Below are 17583 nucleotides of genomic sequence, written 5' to 3'. Positions count from 1 at the left end.
AAGCCTGCTTTTAGGCAAATAAGGCAGAAGGCAAAAAGCTTTTTTTGGCATTTGCTGTTTCTCCGTTGTCTTTAGCTCAAAATAACCCTTACGCAAAGAGGCATATTTCTGGGTGGCATATTCTGACCCCCTACAGTATCATTTTAAGGTTCCTACCCCCCCCCCAGCAGAAAGTGAAGGTTCTGTTTGCTTTACATTCATAACAGTGGAGGTAGTGAGTCTTTTTATATTTAGCTATTCAAATAGGTGTGTAGTGATTCTCTTCATTGTGGTTCTAATTTAAATTTCCGTGATGATAGGTAAACTTGAAATTTTTCCACACACTTAGTTAGCATCCATGTATCTCTTTTGATGAACTGTTCAAATTTTTTATCCATTTAAAAAATTATTTGCTGGGCAGCCCGGGTGGCTCAGCGGTTTAGCGCTGCCTTCAGCCCAGGGCGTGATCCTGGAGACCTGGGATTGAGTCCCATGTCAGGCTCCCTCATGGAGCCTGCTTTCTCCCTCTGCCTGTATCTGTGCCTCTCTCTCTCTCTCTCTCTGTCTCTCATGAATAAATAAATAAAATCTTTAAAAATAAATAAGTAAAAAATAAAAAATTATTTGCCTTAAAAAAAGATTTTATTTATTCATTTGATAGACAGCACAAGCAGGGGGAGCCGCAGGCAGAGGGAGAGGGAGAAGCAGCCTCTCCACTGAGCAGGGATCCTGACATCGGGCTGGATCCCAGAACCCTGAGATCAGGACCTGAACCGAAGGCAGATGCTTAACCAACTGAGCCACTCAGGCGCCCCCCTTATTTGCTTTCTTAATATTGAATCGTACAAGTTCTTTATGTATTCTAGAGACAGGTCCTTTGTTGGATATATGTTTGCCAATAGTTTCTCCTAGTTTCTAGCTCACCTCTTAGGTTTTGTTTTTTTTTTTTTTAATTTTTATTTATTTATGATAGTCACAGAGAGAGAGAGAGAGGCGCAGAGACACAGGCAGAGGGAGAAGCAGGCTCCATGCACTGGGAGCCCAATGTGGGACTCGATCCCGGGTCTCCAGGATCACGCCCTGGGCCAAAGGCAGGCGCCAAACCTCTGCGCCACCCAGGGATCCCACCTCTTAGGTTTAATAACAGTGTCATCTGAGGAGCAAAAGCTCATTTTTTATGAAGTCCCACTGATTACCATATTTTTCTTTTCTGTTTTGTGCTTTTTGTGTTTTATTTGAGAAATCCACCAAATCTAAGGTCACTGAGATTTTCCTTTATGATTTATTCTGTATTTTTATAGGTTTCACTCCTTCATTGAGGCCTATTATCTGTTTCTAGGCGAGTCTTGGAAAATGAATAGCTTGGCACAGGAGCAAAGAGAGGGGGGATGTGTGTTCTAGGCAGGAGGGACCAGCCCAATCAAGGGGCCAGAAGGATGTGTGCCTGGATAGTTGGGAGTAGGTAAGTGTTGCTGAGAGTGGCATGCATGATGTGAGGGTAGCAGGTGAGGCCCTCCTGCTGGACAGGTGGCCAGGGCCAAGGGCGGAGGGCCAGGTGTGCCAGGTGGAGGAGCTTGCATGTTATCCCAAGGGCGGTGGGAGCAAGTAAAGGGTGTTGACAAGAGAGGGGTGATGTGGTGACCACTGTTGCCTTATCTGCAGAATCCGGGGCTGGAGGAGTGAAGGCGATGAGGAAGGGGAAAGGTGTTCCACTGGCAAGTTGGCAGGCTTCTCTTACCCTCCTTGGCTCCCCAGCCTTCTCAGAAGGCTGATGATAAGCACCCTGAATTAAATGTTAACATTTCCTAGTGACTATTTGTCCTACTGCTTTGGGGAGCTCTTTTATTACTGTTAAAAAATAAAATTCGGGATCCCTGGGTGGCGCAGCGGTTTAGCGCCTGCCTTTGGCCCAGGGCGCGATCCTGGAGACCCGGGATCGAATCCCATGTCAGGCTCCCGGTGCATGGAGCCTGCTTCTCCCTCTGCCTATGTCTCTGCCTCTCTCTCTCTCTCTGTGTGACTATCATAAATAAATGAAAAAAAAAATTAAAAAAAATAAAAAAATAAAAAAATAAAATTCAACTGAGTACATTTCAAGATCAAATTGGCTTTATTCAGTGATTTGGGAATCGGGCACCATTCTCCCATCCAGCAGAGAGGAGCTCTGAAGGGTTTTTATAGGCAGAATGGGGGCGGGGAGTGGCAGTGAAACAAAGGGCAGATTGTTTCTGGCAAGGTCACCTTCCTTTATGGACTAGGGTGATGAGGGTCTATTTACCACACTGGCCATCTCACAAGTCCCACCAGGGGACTCCAGACAGAATGTGCAGGTAGCATTCCTGGAAGAGGCAGAAACTGGAATTAGGTCACGTTAGCCTTGATTTGCTGACGCAGGGCTTAGCACAAGTGACTCCATTTGGGGCCAGTCCCGTCTTTCTTAAATATTAGGAACGTGTTGTCATCTTTTGTCTGTGACATGTGTGGTATCCCCTCCCAGTGTGTCATGAGGTTTCAGCCTTGCCTATGGGGGCCCTTGAAACCCAGAAAATGCCTGTGTTGTGCAGTCTTGTCCGAGGATGTTTTTATGGCTTCAGTCTTGTCCGAGGATGTTTTCATGGCTTGGGCTGGTCTGCCTTGCTGAGAAAGGCTATACCTCACCACTGGGCTCTCTCTCTCTCTGCACCACTCCCCCTCCTCTGCTGGGTCAAGGGTCAAGGGCATGACCTCTTGGGTTTTCATGGGTTAGGGGACCGTCAGGACACCCCGTGTCACCTTGTTAACTTGGGATGCCCCTGCCTGAGGACATCCAGGCGGGTCTCCTGCTTCTCCTTGAACACCATCCAGCCCAGGCCAGTCTCCCCGTGTCTTCCTCCCCACTCCCCATCTGCTGAGGCTTCACCTCTGTTTTCACCATTAGAGCCTTGGGAGACAGCCCTACCGCCCTCTGTCCCAAACCACTTCTGCTTTCCTGGCGAGTGGCGGGCGGTGCCTGCCGAGTGCTGAGTAGAGATTTCCACACTCCCCGGAGCAGCTGCGCTTCTGCTGAGTCACGGTTGGGAGGGGGGCTCGCGGAGACAAAGGGGACCTGGATTTTGCTGAGTCACCGGCAAATCTCCGCCTCCTCTGGGCGATCTTGGTGAAAGGGCAGTTTCATAGCCGGCTGGAGGAAGTGAAGCTTCCAGAAAAGAGCAGAAGCCTCCAGGTTATCTCTAGTCCCTGCACATTGTTTGCAAAGCATGGTCCCAGACATCTCAACGGTGGTTCCGCCAAGACCCAAGCGGCAATTCCAAGTTCCCATTCGGCCCAACTGACAACGTTCTCAGGGTCGCCTCTCCTCCCTGACATCCCACTTCCCATTCTTCTGGCATTTTTAAAAAAAGATTTTATGTATTTATTCTGAGAGTGAGAGAGGATGAACGGTGGGGAGGAGCAGAGGGAGAGGGAGCAGGCTCCCCACTGAGCAGGGAGCCTGATGTGGGGCTCGATCCCAGGACCCTGGGACCTGAGCCAAAGGCAGATGCGCAACCACTGAGCCACCCAGATGCCCCTAGATGGGCCCGTTTTGTATAAGTGCTAGAGATACAGAGCTGAAGGGGCTGAAGCCCACCTTGTCAGAGCCTGTGTGCTCAGGATCCTAATGGAAGAAGTCTGGGACCAAGAGAAAATGATTCGGAATGGGGGCAGGGGGCACAGAAGACAAATGTGGGTGGAAACTGCAAAAAATCCTGAGGTCTGCTGGGAAGCCAGCATTCTTCCAAGTATGGTCTTATTTCACCCTCACCAAATGGAAGTGGGAGTTTCTCTGTGGTGGGTGAATCACAGCCCCCAGCCCTCCCCCACCCCAACCCCAGGCTGCCCATGCCCTAATACCTGGAACTTGGGGCTACCTTATGTTACTGGTTCAAGACGCTCAACGCCCTTTGCAGAAGTCATGAAGGTTACAGACTTCAAAGTAGGGAGATCCTGCTGGATTCTCTGGGTGGGCCCAATCTCATCACAGGAGCCCTAAGGTTGAGAACTTTCCCTGCCTGGAGGCAGAAGAGCAGCGAACAAGGAGGGCCAGGAGGACTCCGTGATGGCAGTGTTCAATCTGGGTCAGGTGAGAGCCGACTCACAGGCTGGGACTCGTGGGAAGTTGTTCAGGACAGAAGGCTGCCCATCCCCAAAATCCAGGGCTGGGACAGGACAGGGAGAGAAGCAGCCTGGAACCTCTAAAGGTAGAGCCGTCAAGAATTCTGAGCATCATGCTGAGAGACGACAGAAGGGAGCTGTTGAGGGAGAACTTCCAGGTCTATCCATCCGTCTCCTGCTTCCTGAAGCTGAGGCTCCCTCCCGAGATGAGGAAGACAGGCTTTGAGGGGGCCATACTCCTTTCCTGCTGCTTTATTATTTTTTTTAAAGATTTTATTTATTTACTCATGAGAGACACAGAGAGAGACACACAGGCAGAGGGAGAAGCAGGCCCCATGAAGGAAGCCGGACATGCGACTCGATCCCAGGACCCCAGGATCACGCCCTGAGCCACCGGGGCTGCCCTCCTGCTGCTTTAAAACGACACATGTTTATTCTCCAAGGATCTGGAGGTTGGAAGTTCTAAAAGGGTCAGCAGGGCTGCACTTTTTTTTTAAGATTTATTTATTTATTTATTTATTTATTTATTTATTTATTTATTTATTTATTCATGATAGACATAGAGAGAGAGAGGCAGAGACACAGGCAGAGGAAGAAGCAGGCTCCATGCTGGGAACCCGATGTGGGACTCCATCCCGGGGCTCCAGGATCACTCCCTGGGCCAAAGGCAGGCGCTAGACTGCTGAGCCACCCAGGGATCCCCCAGGGCTGCACTTCTATCTGGAGTTCCAGGGGTGCATCCACTTTCTCACCCTTTCCAGCTTCTAGAGGTCACCTGCTCTCCTGGCTTGTGGCCCCTGATTCCCTCTTTAACACCAGTGGCTTCCAGTTGGGGGGTCCCATTTCTCTTGTCATGCCATATTCGGTATCTGCAACCCTGCAGCCTCCCTCCTTGAAGGATCTTTGTGAATACATTAGGCCCACGAGGATAATCCAGGATAATCTCCCATCTCAAGATCCTTAAATTAACCACATCTGCAAAATCCTTTTTACCACGTCATGTAACACATTCAAAAGTTCTAGGGATCAGGATGCAGACATCCTTGGTGGTGGTGGGGTGCATTATTCAGCTTACCACACAAGGAGGAGGAGGAAGAACACCATTTGGATCATTCCAGTTGTTTGAGGACAGGGAAGGGGAAGTCAGAAAGCTGAGTCAGCTCGCAGAAGGACCACAAGCTCAACACTGGGACAGAGGAAAGAGCCAGATCAGCTTTGCCCCCGGCCTTCTCTGCCCTGGGGTTGTCTGTATGTGGGGTCTGTTCTGGCCACATCTGGGGCTCTCCAGGCAGCAGCTGGGATGAAGAACAAGCTTGGACTGGGAGCCAGGAACCCGTGGTCACTGAAGGTTCTGTGTCCTATGGGCGCGCAGCCTGGGCAAGTCAAACCCCACTTGGGGCCTCTGCTCCCCCATGTTTAATAAGAAGAAATCAGATCACACAAGCATTACTTCCTGGGGTTCCTGAATTGACAGGCTCTGGATGTGCTGAAGGGAAGTTTTCAGACCTTGACACTTATTCTCAAAATTCCTGGGGCACGGAGGCAGCCTTCTGTGGCAGGGCAGGTGGCGAGGGGGTCAGAAGCATGGGCTCTGGCTTCAAAGCACCATAATTTGGATCCCAGCTCTGCAGTCACTAGCTGTGTGACTTGAGAAAATTGTTAACGTCTCTGTGCCTGAGTGTCTACGCGGACACAACAGAAATGAAACAGACAGTAACCTGGAGGGGCCAATGTCAGTATTAACTGAAATCCTGCACGTAAAGGCTCTGCCCATGGAAAGTGCTCAATAACACTGGGCTAAGATTGCAGTGTGTAGCTTGAATCCAGACCTTTTGGGGCAGCCTGGCAATATTATCATGCTTACCAGAAAGAGATCTTGTAGCTTATCTATTCGTTCTTTCCAATCAATCAGCGGGGATCCGCCTTCTACCTTCCAGGCATTGTTCCAGGCTGTGGCATTTGTAGAACAAGGCAAGTCCCAACTGTCCAGGAAATTTGCATTCTAATGAGGCCATTGGTTTCTAATAGCTCTCATTTCTAGAAAGTTCTTGGCAACTCTCTCTCTTTCTCTCTCTCTCTTTTTTTTTAAACCTTCTAGTAGCTAGAGCTCTACTTCTGACCTTTGTGAGTCTTGTCATCCCTGGGAGAGGTCACCTGGAAGTTTGAAATCTTTGTCCTAGACTGCCTGGGTTCAAAACCTTGTCTTGACTTCTCTGCCTTGGTGTTCTCATTTGTAAAACACAGGTAATAATACCAACCTTATGGAGTAATTGTGAGGATTAAATGAGCTGATGCATGTGAGGGCTTATATAGTAGCTGGTGCACAGTGAATGCTCGGTGAATATTAGCTATTAGTGTTGTAACCATTGTTCACAGAAGCAGAGGTGGTTCTATAGGTTATACCGAGGACCGAACTCCTTGGCATAGGCCCTCTATCTAGAAGGCTCAGCAACTTCCAGGTGGCCGGATTGATTTGGTAACTGACACTCAGGAAAATGACCCTGGAGGAGGGTGGCTCTTGGGCCAGAACTCTGACCTCGGATTAGATGCACCCCTGCCCACTGCTTGAAGACTGTCTCCAAGCACCAGGGGCTCCTGGACATGCACGGACGGCAAGGATGGCAGAAGTCAGCCCCCACGGTCCCCCACCTGGGGAATCCATGCTTGACAGACCATCTGGGAGCCTGTCCCTGCGTTGTGTTCACAGGCGGGACACTCACCACCTCTGTTTTCAAACAGCATCCCTGTACTGAGCCAAGGTCACCTTTTTATAATTTGTTTTTTGCTTGTGTTTTTGTTTTTAAATTTAGAATCCAGAATTGTGGCAGTGGGACAGGGCTTCAGGACTCACCAGCTTGCTCACTGGGGTTCACCCAGTGACCGGCGCCCCCCACCCCCAGTCCTAAGCCTTGGATCTCCTGCAGACCTAATTCAGTAGATCAGAGAGGGCCAGCTGTGTGAGGAGCTGAGTCAGCAGTGGCAAGGCTTGGAAGAACACCAGGCATGCAAGCAGGGAAGTGGTTTGTGTAAGAGGCCTTGCTCTCAGGTTGCGAACCAAGTGCTAAGACAGCTTGGAGGTGGAGGGCCGGCTTGGACGCACTCTCGGGTTGGGGCCCAGTTTCCCGCTCTATGTGTGACCCTGGGAGCGCCACTTTAATCACCCTCTGCCTCAGTTTCCCCGCCTGTAAAATGGTAGTGATCTACCCCACAGAGTGGTTGTAGGGATGAACCATAAAAACAGCACAGTCTCTAACACTTAGTAGGTGCTAAAAAGAAAAAAAAATGTCCTAAATGTCCATATTAAGTGAGAATGAGGAGGCAGGCTGTCAGCCGAGGGTCCCCTGAGGAGGTGGCATGGAGCAGAACCGCGCCCAGACCCGGAGGGGGAGACAGCAGGCAGGGGGGGTCTCCCAGCTTTCTGGCCGTTTCGGAGGCTGCGGGGAGGTGGGGCGCGCAGGGCCCATCCTGGCCTGGGAGCCTCTGGAAGGGCCGAAATCACACGGCTGCTCAGATTTCCACAAGTTGTTTTATTTTTTTAAGCGTCCTGTTTTAAATTGCTTTGTTTTCCTTGGGTCATATGACCGCCCCCCACCCCCGCTGGCCCGGGGCGGGCGCGGCGCGGGTGTCGCAACCTCGGCCCAGTGTGCGGAGCAGCTGCCGGCCGCCGCCACGTGACCCGCCCCCGGGATAAATGGGCCGCGCGGCCCGGCAGCCGCGGCCACCGCCGCACGTCCCCGCGCCTCCGCAGACCCCGGGGCCCGCGCCGCGGCCGGCAGCACCCGCAGCACCCGCAGCACCCAGCGCCGGAGCCGGCAGCACCCAGCAGCGCCCAGCAGCCCCCGGCAGCCCCCGCAGCACCCAGCGCCGCAGCCGGCAGCACCCAGCAGCACCCAGCGCCGCAGCCGGCAGCACCCAGCAGCACCCAGCGCCGCAGCCAGCAGCACCCAGCGCCGGCCGGATGGAGCGCCCTCAGCCCGACAGGCAGGCACCGGGCGCGGGGCGCGGGGCGCGGGGCGCGGGGCGCGGGGTCCGGGCTCTCTCTCCCGGCTGGGCCGCCCCTGCCCGCCGCCGGGAAGCGCCATCGCCGAGTTCCTTCGGCTTCGGACTACGGGGGGGCCGGGTTTCGGTCTGGTCCGGTGGGGTCCTCAGAGGGATGAAGGTGATTTACCCGTCGGGCTCCCTGGCACAGGGTGGGTGCCCAGATGCAAGTGTCCCTATGGTAGCCAACTTTTTTTTTTGACTTTTGAACGTCGTTGGAGGTGCTCCCTGCTTCCCCCGGGATCCCTGGGGCCGCCGCGCTGGGGGGCAGCGGCGGGTGCTCCAGGAGAGCCCCCTGGCGGCCGCATCCTCCTCTCACTAGCGGCCCCGCACCTGAGCCGCGCGCCGCGGTGCGTCCTGCCCCCGCGCTACCGAGGAGGACTGCACAGTTCAGGGAGGCAGCGAGCCCAAGGCCCACCCCCACCCCCACCCCCCAGCAGGTGTCCAAGCTGGGATTTGAAACCACAGTCTGCCTGGCTCCTTCCCTTCCCCCGGGAGTGCAGCATGAACAGAACTGGGGGGGATGTCTCTGGAAGGGGTGCAGGAGAGAAGGGAGAAATGACAACTCTGTGGGAGGTGGATACGGACATATGGCAGAAATATTCCCAGAGACGGACTTTTTCCTGGAGTAAAACAGTTTTGCAGATTTTTTTTAACCCAGCCCCTTTTAGGATGGGCATAACGTTTTAAGGGATTCGTATCTGAAATGCCAACAGAATGGATGAATTAGATCTTGGGTCTAAAGCCAATCAACAGCAATTATGTCATAAAATATGAATGTTCACACTGCTACTTCTCCTTGGGCATTGCTAACAGCCGCCACCCCCCCCCCCCCCCATCACCACCAAACAATATCTGGTACCAGGATTTCCCATTTGGTTGTATGACTTGAAGCATCATAAGGCAGTTGGGAAGGTTGCCTGTGTATTAGATGGCAGGCTGGACTTGTTCCTGCAGAGAAGCCTGGTATCTCTCCGAGGCCTGCTGATAGGCAGGTGGCACCCTCAGAAGCTCAGTGTTGGGATGAACCCTGCTCAGAGCGACCCTTGCTCACCCTCCCTCTGTCCTCTCTGCAGCATGCCCCAGGATCTGTCAGAGGCCCTGAAGGAGGCCACCAAGGAGGTGCATACCCAGGCAGAGAATGCCGAGTTCATGAAGAACTTTCAGAAGGGCCAGGTGACCCGAAAAGGCTTTAAGGTATGTGGCCTGGCGGGATCAGCCCTGGTGGAGTGTATGAAAGGTGTGGGTGTGCCTGAGGCACTCAGGCCAGTGGTTTAAGTGGGGACTGGGACCAGGGATGCTGAGGGACCAGACAGGCATGTCCAGGGGAATCGTTTTTGCAGATGACTTTGAGGCTTAAAGAGGCGAGGTGACCTACTCAAGGTCACACAGCAAATTCACAGCTTGCTATGGAGGACTGAGGAGGGGCTGGGGCCCTAGAGCCATCCACTGAGCACCTACCTGTCCTGTGCTGGGCATTTTACACACTTCATTTCTAATCTGTGCCTCAGCTCTGGGTAAGGCCAATGAGGAAGGGCAGGCTCAGGGGGTGATGTAGCGACTGAGAGGTCACACAGCCAGTTACTAAGTGGGAGAGTCTGAAATCAAACCAAGGCTGCTCTTACAGAGCTTGTGCTCCTGACCTAATTCTGATGTGCTTCTGAAGGCAGAGGGTGGCACAGGTTCGAGCCCGAGTGCAGGTGTTTCCTCACAGTGAGATTGTGGGCATCTCACCTGTGAAGTGCCTTCAAGAGCAGAGTCTTAAGCACCTGCTCTGTGCGAGGCGTTGATCTTGCTATTTCCCAGCACGGCTGAGGAATTCATGCAAACAGAAGGCAGGCACTCGAACCAGGCAGGTGTCGGGTGTTCAGACAGCAGTGTGAGGAAAGGCTCGTTCGGGGTGAGCAGAGGGGGCTGGGTGGGGAGCACTATCCCCCTACTCCTGACACCCCTCCCTTCTGCACTCTGCACCCCCCCATTGACTTCCCACCAGAGAGATACTTCAGTGACACGTGTCCTGCCATCCTAGGGGGTTGGGCCTTTGGCTCCCTCGCTGGGTCTAGTCCTGGCTCCCCCTCCCTGTCCTCTTCCTCCCTCTCTCAAAAGGATGGCACATGCCACGCCCATTTTGTAGTACTGTGTCTGGGGGCAGTGGGAGCCAGGGAGGTGACTGCTGGAGTGTCCCATCCCCAGCCCCTGGAACTTTGGATCTTGCCTCTAAGCCACTGAGTTCAAAGTGGACACAGACGCATGAGAGAACCCAGTGCTCACATAGGTGATGCGATGGAAGTGGCATTTATCACCACAGCCTTGGAACCTAGGGCTAAATCCCAGGCTGAGCCTACTACTTTGCCCCTGTCACCCTGCTTGAGGGCAGCTCTCACATCAGCCCCCCTTAGGACATCATTATCCCCTCTGGCAGGGGAGGGGACCAAGGCTTGACTTGACAGTCACTCAGACCTCCAGTCACCCACAGAGGGCGAGCGGCTTACCTGAGGTCACATAGCCCAGGATGGCCCGAGCCGAGGTTAGAAGTGGGTCGGCACCCTCAATAGCCCAGGCTGTCTTGTATCAGGCTGCCTGGCTTTGTGCCCCTTTGAGAAGGGGGGCTGCTGGGAGCGTTTGCGGCTCAGAAATAACTGGAAAACCTCAACCAGGACATCTACACTTTGTCCTCCTTCAAACTCAAACTAGAGTTCCCAAGCCAAGGTGTGCTGGGCCGTCCTCCCCTGCCCAGCCCCCAGGGTGGTGGAGATCGCAGTGGGTCTCTGGAAAGGAGCCTCGGCCCACGGATAGTTATCCGGGGGTCAAAGTGCAGAGGCACTGTGAGGCTCCAGTGAACGCTTTCGTTCAGGCCCCCTTGCCCCAGAGCTGTGCTGGCTCCTAGCAACGCCTGGGCCCATATCCAGTTTCACTGCTTGCTGGCTGTGAGGTCTCCCAGTATCATACCCTCTCCAAGCTTTAGTTTTTCCCTCTCTGTAAAGTGGGGAGAGCAGCTCCTCTGGATCTTTATGAGGCCTGAGTTAGGGTTTTAGGTTCAGCAGGTGGAATAAAAGGGTTTTAGGTTCAGCAGGTGCACGATGGACTTTGACACTCCGGCTGTCTACAGTGCAGTGGGGATGGGGGGCGGTGAGCAGGGGGAGGATTGGGGGGATGAGCAGGAGGTGGGATCGGAGGGGGCGAGCAGGAGGTGGGGGGATCGGAGGGGGCGAGCTGGAGGTGGGAGCCCAGCTCCGGGAGGGCATGAGGGTTCCACCGGGGCGGCAGTGAAGGGGCGGGACCGGGTCCTGACACAAGGCTGCAGCCTGACCTGCTCACCCTGGTTTCAGCTGGTTATGGCTTCCTTGTACCACGTCTACGAGGCCCTGGAGGAGGAGATCGAGCACAACAGGGAGAACCCGGTCTACGCCCCCCTCTACTTCCCAGAAGAGCTGCACCGCAAGGCCGCCCTGGAGAGGGACATGGCCTTCTGGTACGGCCCCCGCTGGCACGAGGCCATCCCCTACACGCAGGCCACCCGCCGCTACGTGCATCGCCTCCAGGAGGTGGGGCGCAGGGAGCCAGAGCTGCTGGTGGCCCACGCCTACACCCGCTACCTCGGTGACCTGTCGGGGGGCCAGGTCCTCAAGAAGATTGCTCAGAAGGCCCTGGACCTGCCCAGCTCCGGGGAGGGCGTCGACTTCTTCACCTTCCCCAACATCGCCAGTGCCACGAAGTTCAAGCAGCTGTATCGCTCCCGCATGAACTCTCTGGAGATGACGCCCGAGGTCAGGCAGAGGGTCATCGAAGAGGCCAAGACTGCCTTCCTGCTGAACATTCAGGTGAGGGGCTGCCAGCTGTGTCCCCCTGCCCCAGCCTCAGGCTGCTCTGTGGGTGGGTAGTTCTCTTCCACGGCGGGGAAGGCGCTGGGGTCGTGGGGGAGTGTGGGCCCACTTACAGCTGGGTGCTCTTACCTCAGGTTCCCCGTCTGTAAAACGGGGATATGATAGTACCTGCCTCTTAGCACTGTTGGGAGGGTCGGGTGACTTTATACCAGTCGAGTCCTGATGGCAGGAGCTGGCACAGGGCCGGCCCTGTCGTGTTAGCTGCGTTCTCTTGGGATGTGATGGGCACAGCTGTGGCCTTCTATGACAACACAGATGTTGTGTGTGTGTTTGTGTGTGGTCAGGTTGGCACTGCAGGGTCACTGTTTGACCAGGAAAGTGGGATGCAACTTTTCTTTTCTTTTCTTTTCTTTTCTTTTCTTTTCTTTTCTTTTCTTTTCTTTTTTTTTCTTTTCTTTTTTCTTTTCTCTTCTCTTCTCTTCTCTTCTTTTCTTTTCTTTTCTTTTCTTTTCTCTTCTCTTCTTTTCTCTTCTTTTCTCTTCCTTTCTCTTCCTTCCTTCCTTCCTTCCTTTCTTCCTTCCTTCCTTCCTTCCTTCCTTTCTTTCTTTCTTTCTTTCTTTCTTTCTTTCTTTCTTTCTTTCTTCTTTCTTTCTTTCTTTCTTCTTTCTTTTTCTTTCCTTTCTTTTTTTTTTTTTTAATTTATTTATTCCTGAGACACACACAGAGAGAGAGGCAGAGACACAGGCAGAGGGAGAAGCAGGCTCCATGCGGGGAGCCCGATGTGGGACTCGATCCCGGGACTCCAGGATCACGCCCTGGGCTGAAGGCAGACACTCAACCACTGAGCCACCCAGGGGCCCCAGGAAGCAACTTTCTAGAAGCATTTCCTTAAAACCAGGGGGATAGTGGTTTTAAAGGATGAATGGGTGGAGCTCGGGGTGGGGTGAGGCTCCTTCTAACCGATGTTGTAGAATCCCATAGCTCCCCGATCCTCCCTGAGGTGCTGCAGGGACTGGGGTCCTGTCTCCTGCCCTCCTGGCTTCTTGTTCTCAGCCTGGGAGCCAGCACTTGTTTTGGAGCACCTTCCTGACCCTGCAGTCAGTGGCAGACAAAACCTGGTCAAGCCTCTGAGAAAATCTGTGCCTTTCAGAGAGGTTCTGAAAGAACGGGGGCTTTGGAGGCCAGCACCCCGCTGGAAGGCTGGCTCTTGCTGCCTGAGCTCTGGTTAGCCTGCAGGAGCTGCAGGTGCAAAGCCTGGCCAGGGAACCCCATGAAGCGCCCTTCCTGGGGCTGCCTGGCACAGGGGACAGCTGGGGGAAGGCAGCAGGCTGCGGGACACAAGCCCTGGGACACGGGAGAAGGGCACGAAGAGCCCCGGTGGACCCTCAAGGCAGGAAGCGGGTTACCGGGCAAGGATGTGGTGGGGAGCAGGCAGGAGAGGCCAACGCACCTGTCACATTCTCCCTCCAAAGCTGAGGGAAGGCAATGGGACTGCTCATGAGTTTTCTTACAATTTCGTGAGGTCCTAAATATTTCCTAGCACAACCTAGAAGCCCACCTGTGCCTGGGGCCTAGCACCGTCTCTTTCTAGCTCAAGCTTGTGTGTCTTCTGTCTCTTAGCTGTTTGAGGAGCTGCAGGAGCTGCTGAGCAAGGACACTGAGGACCAGAGCCCCTCGCAGGCCTCAGGGCTACGACAACGGGTTGGCAGCAGAGCACAAGGTGAGCCCCCCGCCCTCTGATGGGCTCCGTGGGAGGGGCTTGCGGCCCAGCTGTCTGCCCCCAGTACCTCCTGACTATCCTGTCTTCTGGGTGTTTTAAATGAGCAGTCGGGCACTGGCCCAGGGGCCTGAGGCCCTCCTTCCGAGGGTGGCTCTCCCCACCTGTCTTCCCCGTCTCTAAAATTAAGGGTGGTCAGCAAGTTCTGGTTCACTGGTGAGAAGCACAGACATGCACATAAAGAACCCTCAGAAGGCATGGGCAGGGCCTCTTGTGGGTGTGTGGAGTCCAACGTGGGACTTGAACTCATGACCCTGAGATCCTGATCTAAGCTGAGATCAAGAGTTGGACGCTCAACTGATTGAGCTCCCCAGGCACCCAGGGGCAAAGCCTCTTAATGTAGGCTCCTTTGAGGGCCCTTTCATGGTTCCGAAGCAGAGCACCCTCTGCCCCGATGTGGGACAGGGTGTCTGGGATCAGTTCTAGCTGCCACTGTGCCATGGGACATGGGGAATACGGAACCCCAGGCCTTACTGCATGCTAGACCTTCCCTCAGGTGCCCCAGAGAGGGACATGGGTAGAGAGAACATCTGGAATACTTCTAGAAAGACCAAAGTGCTCCATGAAATGTACCCTCACCAAGCCTGACACATGTGTGGGTAGGATTGTGGCTTTTGGGGGTGGAGGGGAGTGAGTGAACAGAGAGGTGAAGCCCTGCCACCTGCCAGGCAGGTTACCAGAGGCCTTTGCTCCTAGAACCACCTTGCCCCACCTGCCTGTGGCCTTCCCACCTGTGCAGGACCATGCGGAGCCCTCCGTCAGGAGCATGGGAATGAGGCCAGTCCCGATGGGACGGGTTGGCTCCCTGGTAGGGGAGGGGTCCTTATCCTCATGCCGCAGTTCTCAGAGCGGGGTCCCAAGTACCCCTGGAGGATGTGTTCCCACAGTGTGGGCTGGCTGAAATGGAAAAGCAGACAGCCTGCAGGAGGAGGAAGCTCCCCGTCTTTGAGGGGATCAGAGCAGTGGCCAGAGGGCTCCCTGTCCGCTGTCGCAGAATCTTGGCATGGAGCAGGAACTGTACAGGAGCCTGCTGAGGCCCTTTTGCTGTGACATCCCATACCGCCACCTCTGTCCAGCTGTGGGTGACAATGCTCCTCCTTTCTCTTTCAGACTCGACTCCCGCGGAGACTCCCAGAGGGAAGCCCCAGCTCAACCTTCCGTCCCAGGCACCGCTCCTCCGATGGGTCCTTACACTCAGCTTTTTGGTGGCAACGGTGGCTGTGGGACTTTATGTCATGTGAATGCACGGGCACTGGCTCCTTAGGCTGTGAACTCTGTTCAATGGAGGACCTTGTTTCTGGAGAGGGACTATCTCTTGGCTTCCTTACTTTAGGCACAGGGGGCTGTCTGTGCCCCCCACCCCCGCCCTGACCCTGCATCCCTCTCTTTGGAAAGGGAGAGTCTGTGGCATCTTCCCCAACCAAAAGCACATCCAGTTCAATGACATGAACTTCTGAAGTGGGATGAGGGGTCCTGCCTGGCCCCTCAGCACCCCCAGTTCCTGCAGTAGAGCCCAGAAGACATGGCCAGAAGTGGTGGCTGTCTTGAACCTCCAAATGCCCTGGGTGTGTGGTCTCCTTGACATACTATGACCACTTTCTCCGTGGGCCATGGCGATTTTTATATCAAAAAAGATGTTGTGTCTTGTGTTTGTCTTGTTTTTGTCGGAGCTGTGTTTTGTTCCTGGCTCCACCTGAACTGTGGTATTTTGTTTGTTCTGTTTTTATAGCACAGTTAGGGTGAGTTTTGGGGGTGGGTGGGATGGGAGGTGTTTAACAACACTGTGGCCTTCGTCTCTAACTTTTGTGTGAAATAATAAACTACAGTGCCTGATAGAAACTTGAAGTGTTTTTCCTGGGCTCTGTTAGCCTTGGGGAGCTAACTCTTGCCCGTTCGTTTCTTGAGTGCCTGGTGGGGAGAAGGGGTGATGGTGCGGGTAGAAGGGGCCAGTTTCAGATGTTGGTCTCTGCTCTGAGAATGTGGGTGGTGAGCTTTAGGCAGCTGGTATGTGAATCTTTGTGTTGACCTTTGATGTAAGACTCAGCTTTACTGAGGATGCCGTGGCCCCGTTAGGCCGAGATGAGCAGATTCGGGGACCAAATGTTATCTAGTGGATACAGTGAATGTTTGGGACAGGGAGATCCCTGGGTTCCCATCCCTGCCACTCGCTTCGTAGCTCTGCCTTTGAGATTCGTTATTAACCCGTCTGGGTTCCATTCTGTCACCTGTAACATGAATACAGTGAGATCTATGTCACCTGTCTGTCTTGAGCAGCACAGGAGATGCAGGTAGAAGGCCAACATCCTATCACATGAGCGCCTGTTACAAAATGAGAGTGATCAGGGGTTTGCGATTTTTGCTAAGTGATCTTTGTGCTGTGAGCACGCGGGTCACTTCCTGTGTCCCTTCATGTGATCCTCGCGGCAAACCCGTGGGGGTGCTATCACTCCGGGGGGGCTGGAAGGATTTAAACCAGGTCTGTCCAGTTCTAAAACCCACGTTTTTTTCCAAGTCATGAAAGCCATTGAAATATTAATAGTGCAGCTTCCCAATATGGGGAAGTGAAAACCCCTCCCTGAAGGTGCAGTTGGGAAAGCAGGGGACAAGGTGTTCCCTTGACACCTCTGGTATGTGAGGACTGGGAGTCAGGAGAGCTGTGTACCCACGCCTGGCTTTGTCACAAAGTCTGGAACCCTTGGAAAAGTCACTTGTCTTTTGTTCCCTGGCAAAATGAAAATAACACCCCTCCCTCCCACAGCTGGTAGAGGGCCCGGCAGCTCGACGTCAGCGTGTGGACAGTGGCGTCAGGATCATGGGGGTGGGGTGGGGATCTTGGGCCCCACCCAAGGAGGTTCTGCCCCTGGAATCCTGTTTGTGAAAAGCTCCCTGAGATTCCAAAGTGCAACCAACCAGGCCCAGGAGCCACACTTTAATGAGATTATATTTGCCAAGAGCAGGCATTCAAATAGCAGCTGTAGCCCTTCCCACCCAAGGCCTGCTTTCCGGTTTTCGGGGAACATGACATCCATATTCATTATTTGTAGTGATAAAGGAAAGGAGGCAGGGGAGAAACAGAAACAAACCATCTTGGTTCTATTGACAAGAACATGGCGGAATAATCTGTATTCTATCTACGGAGGAGTTGGGCACCTAGATGGCCAGTAAGGAAGCAACTCTTGATCTCCAGGTCTTGAGTTCAAGTCCCACTTTGGGAGTAGAGATTACCTAACAAAAAATAAACTTAAAAAAAATAAGAATGAATTAAATCTGTTCTGTTCTCCAAGGGGCTTTCCATGTAGTATTGATGAGAAAAGCAAATTTGAGGGTCACCTGGGTGGCTCAGTGGTTCAGCATCTGCCTTTGGTTTAGGTCATGATCCTGGGGTCTTGGGACTGAGTCCCTTATCAGGCTCCCCATGGGGAGCTTGCCTCTCTCTCTCTCCCATGAATAAATAAGATCCTTAAAAATAAATAACAAAAAATGAACCTGAAACTTTTTTAAAGGTTTATTTATTCATGAGACACAGAGAGAGGCAGAGACACAGGCAGCAGGAGAAGCAGGGTCCCTGTGGGGAGCCCGATGCGGACTTGATCCCGGGACCCCGGGAACATGACCTGAGACGAGGCAGACGCTCAACCGCTGAGCCACCCAGGTGCCCCCAATCTTGCCATTTTTCAAGCTAGGTTGGGCACCTGGTTGTGAATTTCTGCAAATATTAAGCATTGCCAAAGAATGAAAAGTCGTTTACAATGAAAACAAACAAAAAAATCATCCTCTGGGTCTAAAAAAACATCCTTGGGTCCCTTCATCAGCCAACTTTGGGCCCAGAGATTT

The 17583-nt window shown here is 53.5% G+C and overlaps 1 protein-coding gene across 1 annotated transcript; it reads left to right on the top strand.

The window, feature by feature from the left end:
- Positions 1 to 8068: 8068 nt before the first annotated feature.
- HMOX1 (heme oxygenase 1) lies at positions 8069 to 14990 on the top strand. Its single transcript, NM_001194969.1, is given in 5 exon segments — positions 8069 to 8091; positions 9225 to 9345; positions 11478 to 11969; positions 13593 to 13692; positions 14860 to 14990. Coding segments are annotated over 5 exon segments (867 nt in total).
- Positions 14991 to 17583: the final 2593 nt, after the last annotated feature.

The sequence above is a fragment of the Canis lupus genome, chromosome 10 (genome assembly GCF_011100685.1).
Source record: "Canis lupus familiaris isolate Mischka breed German Shepherd chromosome 10, alternate assembly UU_Cfam_GSD_1.0, whole genome shotgun sequence".
NCBI classification, from domain to species: Eukaryota; Metazoa; Chordata; class Mammalia; order Carnivora; family Canidae; genus Canis; species Canis lupus.
This window is presented reverse-complemented; position numbering and strand designations above follow the sequence as displayed.